Source organism: Euphorbia lathyris, chromosome 7, assembly GCF_963576675.1.
Source record: "Euphorbia lathyris chromosome 7, ddEupLath1.1, whole genome shotgun sequence".
Lineage (NCBI taxonomy): Eukaryota > Viridiplantae > Streptophyta > Magnoliopsida > Malpighiales > Euphorbiaceae > Euphorbia > Euphorbia lathyris.
This window is the reverse complement of record NC_088916.1, coordinates 61,423,220-61,442,994: the sequence shown is the minus strand read 5'-3', so window position 1 is coordinate 61,442,994 and position 19,775 is coordinate 61,423,220. Positions and strand designations below refer to the sequence as shown.

The 19,775-nt window shown below is 34.5% G+C and overlaps 2 protein-coding genes across 2 annotated transcripts; one reads left to right on the top strand and one right to left on the bottom strand.

Moving 5' to 3' along the window:
* The first annotated feature begins 894 nt into the window (after positions 1-894).
* LOC136201367 (cytokinin riboside 5'-monophosphate phosphoribohydrolase LOG1-like) lies at positions 895-3,665 on the top strand. The gene is made up of 6 exons (XM_065992028.1): positions 895-1,130; positions 1,209-1,306; positions 1,390-1,420; positions 1,500-1,670; positions 1,743-1,886; positions 3,171-3,665. The coding sequence occupies exons 1-6, from the start codon at positions 1,008-1,010 to the stop codon at positions 3,264-3,266; spliced, it is 663 nt and encodes a 220-aa protein (XP_065848100.1). The 5' UTR covers positions 895-1,007; the 3' UTR covers positions 3,267-3,665.
* A 6,957-nt stretch (positions 3,666-10,622) lies between these two features.
* On the bottom strand, positions 10,623-15,213 carry LOC136200817 (endoglucanase 10). The gene is made up of 6 exons (XM_065991293.1): positions 14,667-15,213; positions 14,300-14,583; positions 12,593-13,030; positions 11,697-11,835; positions 11,235-11,401; positions 10,623-11,135 (listed from the first exon to the last, which is right to left on the bottom strand). The coding sequence occupies exons 1-6, from the start codon at positions 14,878-14,880 to the stop codon at positions 10,803-10,805; spliced, it is 1,575 nt and encodes a 524-aa protein (XP_065847365.1). The 5' UTR covers positions 14,881-15,213; the 3' UTR covers positions 10,623-10,802.
* Positions 15,214-19,775: the final 4,562 nt, after the last annotated feature.

Genomic DNA, 19,775 nt, shown 5'->3' with positions numbered 1-19,775 from the left:
CTAATAACTGCTACCTATCAACAAACAGTTAGCATGGACAAAAAAAACATAAAAAAGCAACATGTGAACTAAAAAGACCCTCAATTTTACTCTTACTAACATTGGATGTTCAACCGCAAACCTTGATATAAAAGTGTCACTCAATTTTATCTTTTACTAGCATTATGGCTCATTATAAAGGTAAATAGTCTTAAAATAAATAAATAAATTAAAATTTAAGAATTAAAATTGTTTATAACTATATTTATAAAACCACAATTTTTATGTTCTAAATCGTGATTTTTCATTTTTAGTGTTTTCTTTTTCTAAAGAATCATTTTCTCTCCCTAAATAACTTCAACAAATTTCAAGAACTAAAACTACTTAGAATTATGAGTGAAAAAAATTGACCAATAATCGATAACCAAACCAAAAATATAGTTTGGTTCGATTATTTATTTAGTTTGGTTCAATTCGGTTTTGAAAATGATGTATTTAGTAATTGGTTATCGATTCGGTTGTGATATGTTACTAATTAGTGCTAAAACAATGTACATATGAAATTGTAGATGACAAGATTCATGATTTAAAATATATGAATTATTTTTCAAATTGACACAACTTATTAATGTTAGGAGTAAATTTGCTCTTTACTTTGATCGTTATAGATAAAATTACGTTATTTAAACGCTAAAAAAATAAAATTGATTTTGAGTGTCAAAGTTGAGGGTATTTTTGCAGTGGTTGTAATGTTAATAAAAAAAAAAAGTTGAGTACCATAAATATAATTTACTCAAATGAATGAAGAGATTATTGGGACAAAAGTTAAGATAAAAAAAAAAAAAGCGCGAGTAAAATATGTCGGCGTAGGGGGGAAAAATAGATATAAAAGAGTTAATTCATTCCCATACTCTAGGCTTCAAAACAGAATTTTCAATTTCAATTTCAAGTGATAGCAGACTTCTCAACAATACAATAACTCCTTTTCCTTTTCGGGTCTCTGTTTGATCAAATACAAAATCCCAATTATGGAAACTCAACACCTACCGTCCATCATTTCCAGATTCAGACGTATCTGTGTTTTCTGCGGCAGCAGCCCCGGCAAGAACCCTAGCTTCCAGCTCTCCGCTCTTCAACTTGCCCATCAACTGGTATAAAACTTCCTCTGTTTTCTCATTAATTGGGGGCTAAATCAACTTAATTAGCTTAACCCCAATCACTAATTACAGGTTGAAAGGAACATTGATCTGGTTTATGGCGGAGGAAGTATCGGTTTAATGGGCCTGGTTTCTCAAGCTGTTTACGACGGCGGCCGCCATGTTTTGGGGTAATTTAATTTAACCGGAGAATTATCTCTCTGTTTTTCTCATAATTGAATTTGCATTCTGATTATGGTTTTCTGTTTTGCAGAGTGATACCAAAGACTCTTATGCCCCGAGAGGTAATTAATTTACTAATTAAGAGTTAAATCCGTTTAACCGGAGTTGATTATACGGTGATTAATAAATTGTTATTATCAGATTACCGGAGAGACGGTAGGGGAAGTAAGAGCTGTATCCGGCATGCATCAGCGCAAGGCGGAGATGGCTCGCCAAGCTGATGCTTTTATAGCATTACCAGGTGGCTATGGAACCTTGGAAGAGCTTCTGGAAGTGATCACATGGGCTCAGCTTGGAATCCATGAAAAGCCGGTAATTAGTTATCTTAATTAATTAAAAGTTAATTGTAATAATTAAAGTGGGATTAAATTGAGAAAATATCAGGTGGGACTGTTGAATGTGGATGGGTACTACAATTCACTGCTATCGTTCATAGACAAAGCAGTAGAAGAAGGGTTCATAACTCCAGCTGCCCGTCACATTATTGTTTCTGCCCAAACTGCCCATGAACTCATGTCCAAGCTAGAGGTATGTACTTACCTTACCTTATCATATCCGAAATATTCTTATTATTATTAGGTCTAATACACAACTAACCATCTGAATTTCTCCAAATGTTGTAACGGCCTTTCTCAACTTTCAATTGTAACGATTTATTCCTCAAACTTATTCAATTGTAAAACATAATCTCTCAAACTTGTTCAATTGTAAAACATAATCTCTCAAACTTGTTCAATTGTAAAACATAACTCCAAATTACTGACATGGACTGCAATTGAAGAAACACGTGAAATACAAAAACTGCAACGCTCGTAGAATGTGATAATCAGATATTTAAACCCAAAAAATCAGTATTTAAGTAACCAAATTCTCAATTGTTTAACTTATTCTTCAACCTAACGGTAAATCAGAAATCCTCCATTTTTCTTCTTCTCTCTGTTATCCCTATTCGTTTTTAGTGATTTCTTGATTCAAATTTTTGGGATATTATAGCGGTGAAAAGATGTTTATGTGGAGAAATAGCTCCATTGAAGATTTCATGGCGTGATACGAATCCGGAAAAACGTTTTTACGATTGCTTCAAGTACGGGGTAAAAGAAATCTCAATTTGGGATTCTGTTTTACAGTTGGACAAGTTTGAAAGGTTATATTTTACAATTGGACAAATTTGAGATGTAAGTTGTTACAATTGAAAGTTAAGGGGGATAGTTGCAACATTTGGATAAATTCAGATATTATTTATATATTAGGCCTTATTATTATTCTCTCCAAGTCTCCAATCAATTATACTAGTAACTAATTATGAAATTAAGGATCAATAATCAATTTAGTTCAATATTAAATACGATAACAAATTAATTTAATATCAAATTAGTCCAAATTAACATGTTCCGCTTTAATGTCAAATTAGTCCAAATAAATATGTATCGGTTTCTTATATTGACACGTGTTATTTTAGACTAGTTTGATTTCAAATTTGAAAGTTAATAGACCAAATTAATAGGTTAGGTACTTTGTTTTTTATAAAGTAAGCCTTCTTTGTTTTTTATTGTTATTGGATGAACTTACTTTGTTAAAGTCCACCACCATTGGATGGTGAAGAAATCAAAGTAAGTTTTACTTTATAAAAAAAAAAATAACCATAAAAGGCCCCCAAATCAATACACAAACTTAATTTTAGATTAAATGGACAAACTAACGAACTTGATAGATAAATTTGATACTTAATTTTATAATTATGTCATGATGTGTGTGCTAATTACCGGGAACACGTGGATTGAAAATATATTTAAAAAATGCGGTATTGGACAGGAATATGAGCCGAGGCATTCAGGTGTGGCGCCGAAGCTAAGTTGGGAGATGGAACAACAAATGGGCTACACCATAAAGTCAGATATTGCTCGTTGACATCTTCAACTACTGCTACATATTAATTAATTACAAATATTAGTTTTGATGGATTGATGACTATTATTAGTTAATTAATTAATCAATTAGCTGATTTTCTAATATATATATATATATAATACACACAGCCACAGTTATTTTAGTCAGCTGTGGCTAATGCTCTTTGATTTTTTCTTTTAAAAAAAAAGAAATTTATTTATTTACTATTATTATTAATGTAATAGATTCTGACCCAGATCAACAAAGGCCAGGCAGTTTATTAGTAGGTGTTTATTATTAATTATTAATTATTGTACTGTAATTGTTTATATGTAAATTGAATTGATCAAATTAGTTTTGTAAACAAGTGTTGATTAATACCTTTACGTACCATAAATCTACGTAAAAATATTTAATTTATTTTATATTTAGTAAAATTTAAACTATATTAAATAGTGGTATAAAATTACCGTTGCTTTTAATTAAAAGACGAATTACGCATATTTCATGGAATGTGAAAATAATGAATTTTCTGTATATATGTATGAGACGGGGTAGTATCAAGTAATAATACGGTAGAGTTGAATATTAGTTTATCGGGCGATATCAAGAGTTGAAATAATTTTTATAAAAGCGTCCAAAAAAATATCAACTATACATTTATGAATCATCAAATAATATTTTTTTTTGAAACAGATCAAATAATACTGTTAGTGAGTTCTGAATTCGTCATTTGGCTACCGTGAAGTTGATTATGTTGTTTCGATTGTGAATTTTGTAGATTTTTATTCTTAATAGTATTATGAGTGTGGTATGTCTCGTGCCAGTTTTAAAATATCTGATTTAAGTTGTGGCAATGTGATTAACAGTGTGTGTTGGGGACATAATGATAAAATTTGGTATGGAATGGAATGGGAAGGAATAAAAAGAAGAGAAGAGTAGGTAGGGTAGGGTAGGGGGATAGAAATGATGAAGTGGAGAAGAAGGGGACAAAAATAATAGAGGGGGTTGGATAGGACACCTGTCCTTAGTCGTACAAACAAGGGCCATTGAATTGAAGGGAGGGTGAAATGGCTTCTTCTTATTGTCCTCCTCCTCTTTTTTAGTTTAGGGCTCATCTACTACTCACTTGCCCACACGTGACCATGTCATCTCTGTTTTTTTCCTCTTTTTTTTTTTTTTTAACAACACATCTTTTCTATTTTTGTTAATTAAGTATTTCTCAATACTAATAAACACTTTAATTCTATTATTTGAAGTAAAAAAAACAATGAAAAATTTTAAGTTAGTTAATAAGAAATTTACGAAGGAAGTGGAAAAAATGTTTTACCCTTTTAAAAAAGTAAAACATTTTCATAAGATTTTGTAATCTTACTTCGTTCTTTTTTATCCTTTTGAGTAGTCATCCACCACTTTTTTTTCATTTTTTGGTGTTATAGTCAAATACTGTAAAATATTTTACTTTTCAACACAATTTTTTTTACTACCTAATATTTTCCAACAAACAAAACGAGATATTAGTTTGATAAAATGTTTAGATGGGACAAGTAAATAAATGAAGGGAAAAGGGAAGGAAGGGAAATGAAGGGAAAAGGATGCATTAACTTTAGTCTTGTTTGGAAGGAAGGTAAGGTTTCAAACATGTTTTTAATTTTCAAACCCTTCCAAACCTTCCAAATTGTTGGTATAAAAATTGGAAGAATTGCAATAAAATCAATCCTCCCTAACCCTTGTAAAACTCCTCAATACCTTTACCTTTATAAGGTTCACTCCCCCAACCAATGGTTTCCATTAATCAGTACTAACCCTCCTAACCCTACCATCAACTCAAGCTCTAAATGGGCTTAAACCCCAAAATAAGGTTTTTTGGAGAAATTATTCTCAACATGATAATAGTTAAAAAAATAATTCCTTAAAATGAGTTGTTTTTAAATGGTAGGTTAAAACAGTCATATAGAAGGTAAATAACGTGCCGATTTGAAACCATTGCAGCAATATACCCACTGTAATGAGTTTTGTTTAAAAAAATCTCAAATCCACAATGCTCATTACGGTGGTCTCACTGTTGTAATGGGAGATGTTTTAATTAACAGGTTAAACAATCCTTTCAATAGAAATTCTCTTAGAGAGTCCCTTTTTGGTGTTTAACCCCACTAAATGTTCATTTTATTCTTTTTTTTTTAAATAGTGGATATAAAGTGTTTAGATAGAATTAAGGAACAATAATTGTCCATATTTATTTTGGAAGAATAAAAATCAATTAATATCTACTAGAAACAATAAGTAACAGATATCAAGAACCGAACCAAACAGATCCTATGTCTTGATTTTTCAATTTAATACATTGAATTCTTTAATTTCCACTTGAGCCTAACTAATAAAATATTTAATTTAAACATCAAACTCATTTAAAAATGCACTACTCATTTTATTTACTTTTAAATTCACATTATTTATAATTTGATACAAGTTTTTATCATTTTTTTATAGTCACATTAAATATAAAAAAAATACTGTTTTCAAAATATAAAAAACACATTTTTTATAAGATCAAAAACACATTTTCAAATGCTGATGAAATGAGCATGGCATTTTTTTTTCAAAATATTAAAAACACATTTCCTTTTTCTATATATAAGATTAAAAACACATTTTCAAATGGTGATGAAATGAGTGTTGCATTTTCAATTAAATTTGATGTTGACAACCTATTTTTTCTAATAATCTAAGGAATTAATGCTTATAATTATAGTTGATGGAGTGATGAATATCCAATAAAAAAAAATAAGTAAACATAAAATAATGTGATTAGGTAGATAATTATGAAGGCATTAAGTATAGATAAATAAATGGAATTAAGTAGTGAAATGCAATAATTAAAGAGGGTTAGAGTGAAATGATATTTTGGTATGGTGGAGTCAATTCAGGAAAATAGACTAGACTTGGAAAGCAATGGTTATGGAAAATGTTTGGGCTCTTTTTTATATTATGTGGTTTCTATTTTTGGATAAACATTAAATTGAATTATATAATATTGTTTGTCTCTACTTTTTTTCAACTTTAATGGTCATAACTCCATTAAGATTCCTCAATTCAACCATTTCAATTACTTGAACATGTCTCCTTGTCTTCAAAGGACAAAATAAATATTAACCTCATGTGTAATAAAGTATGTGTTGAAAAAGAATTGAATTGAAGGGTTTGGTTTGGTTGGAGAACCAAAGGCCTTGATTAGATTCTTGGATAACAATTTTGATTCTTATTCTTCCTCCTTTTTCACCCATATATCTCTAATTTTGAGTTACATGAATTCTACTTTTATAGGGCTAGTGCTAAAGTTTCCAAGCTTCTTTTGAGAATATATGTTCCTTCAATTAGTTTCGTTGTTTTCGCGAGGATTAAAAAGTAATGATGAGGGTATTAAGTAGATAAAAATGTTAAAACGGGTAACTGGGAGAAACTGAATTAAAGAGGTTCAATTCGAAGCAATGGAGAAATATTGGAGATCTTTATGAAGATATTCATCCACAAAACGATGTTCAAAATGGATAGTTGGGAACCACTGAAAGATTCAGGAGTTTTGGAATGCATCGGGAAAGCGGCGAGGAAGCAAAATGTGCATGATTGGGCATTTTCTGTGGACGAGCGCTGTCCGGGGTTGGGGTCGCCGATTCGGCCCAATTAATTTCTTGATAGACATGGTTAGCAATTCTAGTCTTTGCTTTGCATTTTTACGCTCAGCCATAAGTTGTCATTTCCTTTTGTTTTTCTTATTCTTCTTACGGCTCCATCTCCTTTATCATTTTAAATTTACAAGTTCACTATTAGGCATTATTTATGATTATACCATTACTTTTCATTATTCCATTTATACCCCTTTAGTTATGTATTGGTTAGTTAATTGTTAGGACTTTTATGTAATTTACTAGTTTTACAAGTTCACTATTAGGCATTATTTATGATTATACCATTACTTTTCATTATTCCATTTATACCCCTTTAGTTATGTATTGGTTAGTTAATTGTTAGGACTTTTATGTAATTTACTAGTTTAGGATTTATTGCGTATATACCCTTTATAATTTTGTAATTAATTTTTATCAAACAAAATATGAAATCCTTGTATGAAGGTTATGGTTCAACCCGTTTATTAATTAGGAATTTTCTAAATATGTATATTCAACAATTTCTTCCTCTCAACCATTCTTTGTGTCATTTGGTATCAAAGTTTTGATCGTCTCCTAATCTAAGACTTTTTTGAACACTTTATTCCATAAAATGTGAAGCATAACATTAGAGTTTTTAGATAGAAAAATGAATGGTTTGAGACAAAAGATAAAACTCTCAATAGAAGAATCAAGTCTAGCTTTTAGACAAGAAATGAGAGTTTCTATAGAAGCTGTGAGGACTTCAACGGGACAAATAAAGGTGGAGTTTCAAAGACATGCTTCAACAAGCATTTGAGCAGAACCAAAAGGGAGAAAAAAAAGTTCACTCCTCATGCCAAGAAGGCTCATTTGTTTCCCCAAATGAGTCATCATCAATTTATCTTCAATCTAAAACCATAAAGGTAAACCCTAATTTGTCAAATTCTTATATCGAGGATAGAGGTATTGAAATTATTAGTGACAAGTTAGATGTTTGTGTTGTTGAAGATGAATTAAATTCTCTTTTGAGTTTTTGGATGAGTGAACTTAATACAGAAGATTTGGATAATTGTATGAATGAGGAGAAAGAAATTCTAATGGTTAAAGAATTTAGCATTATTGATTTTGTGTGCGATGAGATTGGAGAATATAATGTGAAAAATAATGTCCCTTATGTGTTTGAGAAAATACCCTTAAAAACAATTTTACTAGTATGCTTGAAGAATACGAGGATATTGATCTTAAAGAATGGGGGAGTGACTTTGGGCTTGATATCTACTACGAGGAGAATGATGAAATCACTTTATGTGTGGAGGTTGAAGGATACGATGATGGAAGAGATGCTTGTGGGTCAAATTTGTTGGGGTATATAACATGTTAACTAGGTTGGAAAACTTGGATAATGGAATAATTTGCTTGAGCCATGGAGAGAAGAAGAAAATGGAAGTTGGGAATGTGGAATCACATACTGACTTATGTGTTAATGTCAAATGAAGATAGTGGTGTGCTTGAAAATATATACCATAGGAAAATCACTTGTGGGAAGCCAGATTATGTTGAGAACGAGAAGAGCGGGTTTGATACTGAGGATGTGAAGGAGGAGACCGAGTTTGCAAATGAGATTAATAAGGAAAAGAATGAGCTTGAGAATGGAGCGGAGAAGGAGAAGGCCGAGTTTAGGAGTGGATTCAATTCAGTGGTGTGGTGAAAGTGAATAGTCCTTGGTTGGATGAAGAACATGTGGAAATAATCCAGGAATGGTGGAATCATGTCCGGTTTTGTAAAGAGAATGATAGAGAAGTCCAAGAATGGTCAACTCAATGCAATATAGGATCTTTAAATAGTGTTTATTGGATCGCTACCAAGTGGGTTCACAAGTGTCACAGAGACATTCCATTTAACACTGGCTATGAGTGGAAGAAGGTTGTGAATAGTATTCGTGGTTAGTGCAGTAGAGGATGCGAAATCCCGGAGTTTGTCTACTCAAAGTCGTATGGGCCTCAAAGAGTTTTCATAGGATTGCCAAGAAATGGGTGGACAAGCTTCATGGAGACATTTCATTCGATTCGATGTTAGTAAACATCACTGTTCAAAACCAATACCGTCTAAGCGCTCGAAATCAAGAATTCACCCTAATTTCTCCAATTAATCCCTTTAGGCGATTTTTTAGCCACCTCGACGTCGCCTAAGCGATGATGAACAAAAGTATTTTTTATTGTGAATTTATTTTTGCTTTATTATAATTCAAGTCTGAGTTGTTTCAATGATATTGTTGTTAAAATATTCATGTTTGTATATTTTTTTAAGATATATATTACAAATATACGTGTTTTTTATATTAAATAATTTTATATCATTATTTTTTAAATAATACAATAAACATTTTAATTGAATTTATGTAACAATTTATTGATTAATAAATACAAAATACAAAATACAAATTCAACTATTCTCCATTAATCTTCGACTAATCCCCGATGGCTCTTTCCGCCCAGCTAGCGTCTAGCATTTTTTACAACTTTGATAAACAATGAAAGAAATGCCAAAATGAATGCGTATCAAGTGGTTATCCCGAAATGCTGTGAACAACAACACTTTTGCTCGAAAGGAAAGGTTTGAGCCTGTCCAAAATCAATGAGCTTCTTCCATACTCAACCAACAACTTGAGGTCAAGGTCTTTTTAAGAAAGTGCGTATGATGAGGACATCAAGTGGACCGAAAATGCTAAAACGGGTAATCGGGAGAAATCAGATCAAAGAGGTCCAACTCGAAACAACAGATAAGCATAGAAGATCTTTACGAAGATATTCATCCACAAAACTGTGTTCAAAATGGATAATCGGGAACCATGGGAAGATGAAGGAGTTTTGAAATGCATCGAGGAAACCACGAGAGAGCAAAACACTCATGATTTAACATTTTTTGTGGGCCAGATCGCCGACCTCATCCACGGTCGGGGACCTGGGCCTTTGCTGGGCATTTGCAGCACTCTCAGACCATTTTTCTAGATAAAGGACTGTCTAGAACCATTCCTCGCAGGGTGGATTTCAGTGGCCAGAGGTATAACAGACTCTTTGTGCATCCTTTCCCTCGGCTGCTAAATACGATATATTTCAATTGTTAATCAATTCAGGTTCCATACGAAAGCACCACACGTCCACATGGGGTTCCTAATATTCCCGAATATTAATACATACTCACTAATCCATTAGCTAGCTAACGATTCAAAGGCTCAAACATTTTGTAATCTGGTTCGAAGTGGATCATAGGGGTAGTAGGTTTGAGTAAGAATCCGACCTAAGGACTTATGATGGAGACAAGAATGAATTGAATCTCACATCATAAATGCAAAGGGAGTGATATTGATTTATTAGTAAAAGTGTTTCTGATATATGTAGACGCGTTTTAAAATCGTAGGACTCATGCATGGAAACTTGAGTCAAACCTGACAATACCTACATGTATTAGACTAGCTTTTATAATTAGTATCTGAGCCGACTCTCCCCATACAATGTGTTGGTTCAAGGACGAACGAAAGCTGATGGGTTTGTAACGATTCAGTCTAAAGTAGGCAACGCCAAAGAAGAAGGTTTGAGCAATGAGCAATTCTAAAGAATGGCAATAGGAGTGGGAATAGGAAGTGACCGGGTGTTTCTAATACATGTAGAGACGTTTTAAAGCCGTGAGATCGAAACTTAAACCAAAAGGGACAATATCGGTCTCCCAAGTATGAAGAAGAAGAACAGAACTTCGTGGGGTGGAGCTAAGAACCCATCAAATGAGGGGTTCAGAAGTGTAAAAACAAACCAAAACTTAAAATTTCAGTAATTGCAAACAAACAATTAAACCTCACACCTACATATAATACAGAGAAACAATATTGTTTCAAGCTATATAATTTCACATGACATCAAGTGAAAGATTCCAGAGCCGAAGAGGTAGTAACCAGACTTGACAGAAGACCAACCATGAGTGCACTATTGTATGTGCTTGGTTCACCTTGCATTGAGTTGTTTCTATCATCTACATATGATTCATTTAAGAAAGGTCCACCCACAAGTGCTCCATAAGCTACATTGGGGTTAGGATCATCTGCCTCTAGCCATTTCCACCCATCTTTGCATCCGGTTGTTGCATCAGCTGGGATTGATGCTCCCCTATGGTGCACATATTGTGGGAACTTAGAACCGTATCCGACGAGATAGCTCATTTTCATAGGATTGTCTCCCAACACATAATCAGCCTGGAACAAAGTACTTATCAGGTGAGTTTTTCACTAAGTAATTTAGCAAACTCTGAGAAGTAACTGTGTACAATAGCAAGTTGAACATGAGAGGTTTACCTGGGATCTGGCAAATTTACGAAGATCGGATGGTTTAAATGATTGTCCGCTACATGATATCGATGCGGTCCTTGATGTTCGCATGTAGTCACTATATAGAGAAGCTAAAAATGCAGAAGCAACAGGATGTTGTAAAGCATTCCATTCACTCACCCATATAAGGCCACCTGAAACCAAGAAAGAGGACAATTTTAATTACATTTGAGCATTCCTGAATTCATCTATGTGTTCTCAAAGCAATATATAATCTTGTACAAGTGTCCAAGTGCGGCTCGGTCCTAATCTACACCGATTTGACAATTTAGTTTGATAAGAAGCAGCATGACTGTTAAACAGATAGATGGAAATATGATGACAAGAGTGTTTGTGCAAAGTGCCAGGAAGTTCTATATAAACCTAAACTTGGAAAAGACATCTAGTTGTGCATCCTAGTCTTAGTATGATATCAAGGAAGAGCGTTACTGTCGGTTCTGCTGGTCGTGGCTGTTGGAGAATCCTCAAAAAGGCCACACATCACAGCAGCAGCTGTTTTCCTATAACTTCGAAGGCCTGAGTTTGTGGTGTCTTTCTCACCAAAGAAAGTTAATCTGGACAACAAAACCTGCACCAAAATTCGATAATTTGTTTCTTAAGACGTAGAATTACAATTTTCTAAGATCTGAAGAATACAGTAAAAGGGCGGCCCGGTGCATTACGCGTCCCCGCTAAGCGAGGGTCCGGGGAGGGGTCCCACCACAAGGGTGTACTGGGGGCAAGCCTTCCCTTGCCAATTTTTTTGGCAAGAGGCCGCTCCTAAGACTCGAACCCGTGGCCTTCGGTCACACGACAACAACGTTTTTACCGTTGCGCCAAGGCTCGCCCTCTTGAGTACATCTGAAGAATACAGTCCAGACAAAAAATTGTCAATTTATCTTGAGTACATCAAAAGAAAAGGCCTATTTGCAATGCAGATATTTCCCAATACATAAACATCTCAATTTGACTACAGTTTACCATAATATTGGTATCCAAATATGAAATTCTATCATGCTTTATGACTTCGGAATATAGAACAAGCAATACCCTTATGAGCATCTATTGCGCCTTTCCGAAAGCAAATTTGATGCATCAGTCCTCCAAATACATTGACAGCATGCATTTAGGTTCATGAAATATAGCAGAGAACATTAAAAAGACAACTGTAAAGTAAAACTATACTACATATGCAATGTATGATCAAAAGAATGCAGAGACCATGAAACCAACATGAAAATGTGTTGAAATGAAAACCAAATTGCATAATCCAGATACATACAAAAGTGTAGGATCAAATGCAAAGAATTGTAGATTCTATATGTTGGAGAAAATGAAAGACATACCTGTGTTCCTGCAAGCTTATTGTCCCAGCTAAACCACGTCGGACTTCCCCAGTCGGCAAAGGATTTTCCATTTTGACCAGTGACGAATTGAAGGTATGTTTTGTCCTCCGTAGCATGGTAGAGCCAGCTTGCTGCCCACAAGAGTTCATCCCCATATCCTGTTGAATTGTAAAAATGCTGGACTTCAGGGATGCTCTCACTATAAGAACCTCTATGTTCATCTGCAAAACTAAATAATTGTTTCGCATGCTGAAGGAGCGTGCTGGAATATTTGGGATCGCTTTTCTTAAATACCAGCGATGCAGAAGCCATAGCTGCTGCAGTTTCAGCAGCAACCTCAGTCCCTGGAGCAGATGTGTTCACCTGAGTAAGAGGTCTCTTCTCAGTCATGTCCTCAGGCCTGTCCCAACAACCATGGTCTGTTTTTGGATCACCAACCTGACTCATAGTGAAACAAAATCAATTCTCACTTGCTTCACTCATTATAAGGAATAGATTTTACACTTACAACAGAAAACTACAATGCAAAAAACAAAAAGAGTTTGAATGTATTTGATATTTTAGGATTCATCACACAACTTAGGAAGATGTAAGCTTCTCCGTAACAATCCGGTCCTGAGGGTGTAGCACCACGGTAGAAGGTCTCAGCAATAAGCGGCTCTATAGGATGACGATAGGGCAGTAATGAACTAAATCCTACCTCGGAAATGAGGATACAGTGACTAGGCTATATTAGTAAGGTGATGTGTAAACGCATTTTAAAGCAGTAAGACTCAAGGAATTGGACTTAAACCAAAGCCGACAATATCTGTATGTTATTAGACCGAACTGTTAGAGTTGATATCAGAGTCAACTCTCCACTACATGTGTTGTTTCAGGGACGAACCAGGCGGAAACTAGTGGGTCTGTAACAGCAACTTGGTCCTGCAGGGGTGAGGTGGAGGTAGAAAGTCTGAACAATAAGCGGACCTAAAGGATGGTGATGGAGAGTAGGAATTAACTAAATCCCACATTGAAAATGATGAGAGACTAACTATCTGAAATGTTGTTCAAGGAGTATAATACAAATAGCAAAGGGTTCGCCAGTATCATAACCAGCCACGTGTCACCACGTTGGGATACGCAAGGCGGATATGTCCATATCCCCAACGGATGATACGCCAAGACGGATCCATTATGCCTTATATATCAGTTATGAAAGAGCTTAATGGTGTAACTGAATAAACGTCTTCTAAAGGCGGTTACTCAGCCCACTAAATGGCATTAAATGAGCAATGAAGGTACAACCGTTCATCTTCTCTGCCATCAACGCTACAGGTTAGAGAAACCTATATAAATACCCCAACATCCTGGTATCAAACTTACATTCACTAGCTCACTTTTGAGATTATTTTGGCATCGGAGTGTCCCCGCCGCCGATCCCAACGGCACCTCAAAGGGAAGGTATTCCGGCTAAAGAAGATTCCACAAGTTATCACTATCCTATATTTGTAAGATGGATTTCCAGTTTTAAAGTCATGAAAGCCAAAAAAAAAAAAAGAGAGAGACTTTGGCCAAAACGGGCAACTTATTTAAATGGTACTACAACAAGCCGTTACATTCTCAAATTCAATTCAGTTGAACGAGAGGATAACCTATGAAAATAGAAACAAAATTGAAGAAAGCTAAAACTTTTGGGAAGTAAAATACTGGGAATAGAATAGTTACCTGAACAATTAACACGTTTTCTGAAATATGAGCAGTAATAAGGAAATCAGTAATCCACTTAAGCGAATCCTGAGCGGGTTCCAACTGATTAACTACATCCATCTGATCCCCATATTCAAGGATGGCCCAAGACAAAACTGTGGCAGTAAAAGCCATTGGAAAACCAAATTTCATATGATCTCCTGCATCATACAACCCTTTTGAGAGGTCCAATTTCGCCACACTCCCATCTTTAAGACCCGAATCCCCTCTCCAACTTATCTTGTTATCCTCCAACTTACCAGCTGCATCAATGAAATAGAAGCATTTCAATTTTCAATTCAACCCACAAATATCACAAATAACAAAATTGAGATAAACAACTCACATTTTTGCACATCGAAGAATTTCATAGCAACTTTAAGAGCGTCACTGTACTTCTTCTCTATGGCGCCAGGAGGCCCTGGAACAGGACCCAGCCCATCGGAATTATGATCGGTTTTCTTTTTAATCGTGTAAACGACGGCAACCACAACCACTGCCAATACAATAACTGCAATAAACCAACCACAGCAACCCTTCGATTTCGATTTCTCTCCCATTTTGGGCAATGTGAGCTTTATATCACCACAGAATCACTCAAAAACCCTAAAAACACGAATCTCTAAGAGCTACAACTCTAGATCTATTACACTTACAAAGCCAAATTAAGATTGAAAAAAGCCCTCTCGAATTGAGCAATGCGAGTTGCAGCTAAAATGGCTTTGGAAATTGAAACTTGGATTAGATTTCCTTGAATGTATACCGGGAAATGATGAGCTGAGAATCGTATTTTGGAGCTGGATCTGGTTGCAGAAGTATCGAACTTTTGTCAGTTATCTGGTGGTTGTTTGTTTTTGGAGCACCGACTTGCGCTGTAATAAGATGTTCCCGGTTTTTTTAAGTTTTAGCTGTTTTTTAGTATTTTGGTTTGGTGTTTCGAAATGACGGATATGCCCCTTGAGTTGGACAGTGTATGGGCGAGAGTTGCGTATGATGAGTGGTCAAATGGAGGGAGGAGAAGATTCAGCCGTTGATTGGGTGGAGAGTGAGCTGATGTGGACTGTTTAACTGTTCACCGACAGGTGAGGAGAGGAGTGATGGTCTTTGGGTTTTTACTTTTACCAAAGACATGTTTCAAGTTGAAGTTATTTGGTTTAGGTTAGGAAGTTGTTATGTCCTAATCATAATTATTCATTATTCATTATGAATTAGGGATTTACATTAACTTCATCAAATCATTCAACAAATAGATTTATTCAAATCTTAACATTAACGCTTATCAGAACAACTAATAGAATTTATATTAGGAAATAAACTTAACAAAAACAATCAACAAATAAAACTCATAAGACCGAAAATTTGGATCAGCTAAATAAGTAACAATTATTATAACATTCGAATCAACTCCAACCTCATCCAAATTTTAGTGTTTTTAACCAGCTTAAAGTCTTCCGAATACACATAGTTATTAAGATGCATGTGATCAGAACCGGTCTCCCCATCACGAGGCTAAAACTCCCCATACAAACGACGAGAAAACTTCTCAAAAAAAAAAACCACCCTTATAATCAGTGGCGGAGCCAGGATTAGAAATTAGTGGGGGCAAATTTTAGCCCAACATTGTAAAAAAAAAAAAAAATCACCATGTACATATAAAAATAAAAAATAAAACTATATAAAAATTTAATTCTATTGCAAAATAATCAAAAATAATGTTTACAGATACCGATAAGTATATAACTATTTTTCAAAATAGATGAGCTACCGACAATCTATGATGTACTGATAGTTGGTAATAGTGTTCTCCGAGACTGAAAATTCTGATAATTTTGCAAAATGGCTTCATCTTCAATACTGTTGAAAGTAGTATTCTCAATATAACACATCAATGAATCACTCATATAAGCATCTCCCATCCGGTTGCGTAAATCGGTCTTTAACAATATTCATTGCAGAAAAACATCTTTCAACAGTAGCTGTTGCAACAGGAATTACCAACGTTAACTCAATAAGTCGATACACTAACCGATAAAACACGTGATATTGCTTCTCCACCATCTTTTTAGCAAGGTCGCCAATCTCATGAATATCAGAGAAATATTTATTGTTTTTCATATCATGAAAGTAGAGACCAAGTTGATGGTCAAGCTCAACTATCTCACAACTAGAAAAATCGTCTGAATATAACTTGGCAAGTTGAAGTAGTCTTTCATGATCAAAATGGGCAAATGAATTGGAAGGATTAAGACACGACATGCACACAAGTAACTCAGAAGTTGACTCATTAAAACGATGGCCCATCTCTGAAGCAATAGCATTAACAGCCTAGCATTTGTAGGAATATAAAAACAATTAGAATGCAATGAAGATTAATGTCATTTAATTAATATATAATTAGATGGCATAAAGAAAATCAAGTACCTCGAGAAAGATATCTATCCGAAAACGGTGGAGATGAGTCTTTTGCATTCCATCAATAAGTTGTCTAGCACGACTTTGAATGATATCTTCCATAATAGGTACGGGTATATTTCGTGCTTCACAAAATTCAGTGACTTCTTTCAACAACTTTTCCCAACCATCTTCCATATATACTTGTAAGCCACTTTTCACCACTTTAACAAACTCCATAGCATGTACTATGTTTTGATTCTTAACTTGTAAGAATTGTGATAAAGCATGTGTCATTCCCAATAGCCTCGCCATCAATTTTCCAATAAGCACAAATTCAAAATCTAACATTTTGACAACCAAACTATCAGCAGTGGCACGAGATTCCCCATCATTTGAAATAACTATAAGAACTTCTATAACTGAATCCCACATCTCAAAAAGACGAATTATCGTTTTATAGTGAGAACCCCAACGTGTATCACTTGGACCAGCTAAACTTATTTCTTGATTCATGCTCTTTCCTGTAGAAATTTCACCTTTTCTACTTGTTCTACTACTTTATCATGATGTAATTGCTGAAGAGCATCCTTTCTTTTACATGAAGCACCAACAATATTCACAATAATAGGAAGATAATCAAAAAAAGTACTCACTGCTTTACAACTTTTTACAGCAGCAACAACAACTAACTGAAGTTGGTGAGCAAAACAATGAATATAATGTGCATGTTTGTTTTCATTTAAAATGAGTGCTTGTAGTCCATGAAACTTACCACGCATATTAGAAGCTCCATCATAACCTTGACCTCTAAGCCTCGAAAGTGATAATCTATTCACTGTAAAGAAACCATCAATAGCTTTTTTCAAACACTTTGCAGATGTGTGACTAACATGTACTAAACCAAGAAACCGTTCAATCACCTCTCCATGATCATTTACAAATCTCAAAACCACAGCCATCTATTCTTTAATTGAACAATCTCGGGCCTCATCGATCAATAGGGAAAAGAACTTATCCCCAATCTCATTGAGAATAACTTTTCTTGTCTCTGAAGCACAAGCAGATACAATTTGCTTTTGAGTTTCTCCAGAAGTCAATAGATTATTACGTGGAGCATTTTCAATTACCTTCCTTACACCTTCATCCCGTTTACAGTACCATTTGATGAGTAAACGAAAATTACCCATCTGCTTCGACTCTTCCGACTCATCATGTCCCCGAAATGCAATACCTGCCTCCAAAAGATATCGAATAACATGTACAACTGCAGTTAACCTAGTGCGGTATTCACCCTCTAATACTGAACATTTTGATGCTAACACGTGATCCACATTCTCCCTTAGATTTCAGTATTGATCAAACTTTTGTTTAGCATAATGATGTGAACTAGAAGTACCTCCTTCATGGAGTCTAAAACTTTCTAAAGCTTTTTTCCAATTTTGCACAACAATACCAATCCCTAGGATCCCAAAACCCTCAAACGCCAAGCATCCACGTTCAACTTCAGCTTAAGTAGATCGTTTGAAAGTTTATGAAACAGATCGACGAGCACACTCAAACATCCAATAAACTGTCAGGGTAATACTACCCTCCAAACTAACTTCCGAATCCAAAAAAAGCCGATCAGAAATTAGAATTTTAACCATCTTTGATAGACACCAGAACAGAGACAAACCGACACTCTTTCCTTCATAGTAAACACTCACACATCGTGCAAATTTAATTCTTCTTCGAAGTGCATCTAAACGATTGAGACAGATGCGAGTCTCAGAAAGGAAAATAATATTAGGCTTATGTTGATGGACAAGATCCATAAAAACTCCTACTGTCTGTGGGTTGCCAGCCCACGATAGTTTCAGGATGTTAGACTCATAAGAAAAACTAAAGAAAACTTATCAATTCGAAAAGACACACAAAACTTGTCAATATGACAAGAATCAAATAATTTTAAATACTTATTAAATTTTCATTAAAAAAAGAAACGGAAAAATATCATTAAGAAAATAAAACGGAAAATTATCATTAAAAAAACAAAAGCCTTGAAATTGCAACCCTCCAACTCAAATCAAATAGACTAAATGAGAGACCCGATCTGAGTTGACCGGAAAACTACTTAAGTATTTTATAGTATAGGATTAAGAGAGAAAATATTCATATTCACCGTATGTGAAAGGGACGAAGGAAAGAGCATACTGATCTGGTAGAGGACGATTATTAAGACGGTAAATTATATCCATAGCCACTGAACTTCAATTTTTAACGGTATGGCCACTAAACTTTACACTTTTTAACATCGGTGACCACTCAACTTTAACTAAATCCTCAAAATGACCGTTAAAGACCTCAAAATGAAAATATTCAAGAATTAAAGTTGTTCGGAACGACATTTACCATGAAACCACATTTTTTATTTTCCAAAATCACATTTTTTTGGAGCTTTCTCTCTTTAAAAATTCACTCTCTATCTCTCCTAACCAAACAACACCTAAATAACCACAAAACAACAATTTTCAAAAATTAAAGTTCCTTATAATATCATTAACTCTTTGATTTTTTATTTTCAGACCGTCAGCGATCGTTTTGAGGCGTTGAGTGGCCACCGGTGTTAAAAAATGTAAAGTTCAGTGGTCATACTGTTAAGAATTGAAGTTCAATGGCCACAATATTAAGTAGGTAAAGTTCAGTGGTCATGGGTATAATTTACCTGTTATTAAGGCTTACATTTAATAAAGGCCTAAATCATACGCAACACGCTGAATTTGTCAATTTTGGTCATTTTGCCCCCTGAATTTACAGGAGGACCTATTTGACCCCTCAACTATTTAAATGTGGTATTGGTAACCTTCTATCTTTATTATAACGGAAACAAGATGAAGTTCCAACATTAGTACAAGTGTTCGTGGAAATATTGGAACCATTATGCATATATGTAAACGATTTAGAAGGAGTTAAAGCTATACGCAATTTTTATAAGAGAACTTGTGTACTGTTTATACTAACCTCATTTACAGCTTGTTTTAGTAGTGTACAACTCTTGTTAATATGACCTTGGTACTTGCAA

Coding starts and splice junctions, on each gene's coding strand:
- LOC136201367 (XM_065992028.1), top strand. CDS start 1,008: ATGGAAACTCAACACCTACCGTCCATCATTTCCAGATTCAGACGTATC. Junction 1,307..1,389: donor GGCGGCCGCCATGTTTTGGG/GTAATTTAATTT, acceptor TCTGTTTTGCAG/AGTGATACCAAAGACTCTTA. Junction 1,671..1,742: donor TTGGAATCCATGAAAAGCCG/GTAATTAGTTAT, acceptor AGAAAATATCAG/GTGGGACTGTTGAATGTGGA.
- LOC136200817 (XM_065991293.1), bottom strand. CDS start 14,880: ATGGGAGAGAAATCGAAATCGAAGGGTTGCTGTGGTTGGTTTATTGCA. Junction 11,836..12,592: donor ATAAGCTTGCAGGAACACAG/GTATGTCTTTCA, acceptor ATTTTGGTGCAG/GTTTTGTTGTCCAGATTAAC. Junction 11,402..11,696: donor CACGACCAGCAGAACCGACA/GTAACGCTCTTC, acceptor TCTTGGTTTCAG/GTGGCCTTATATGGGTGAGT.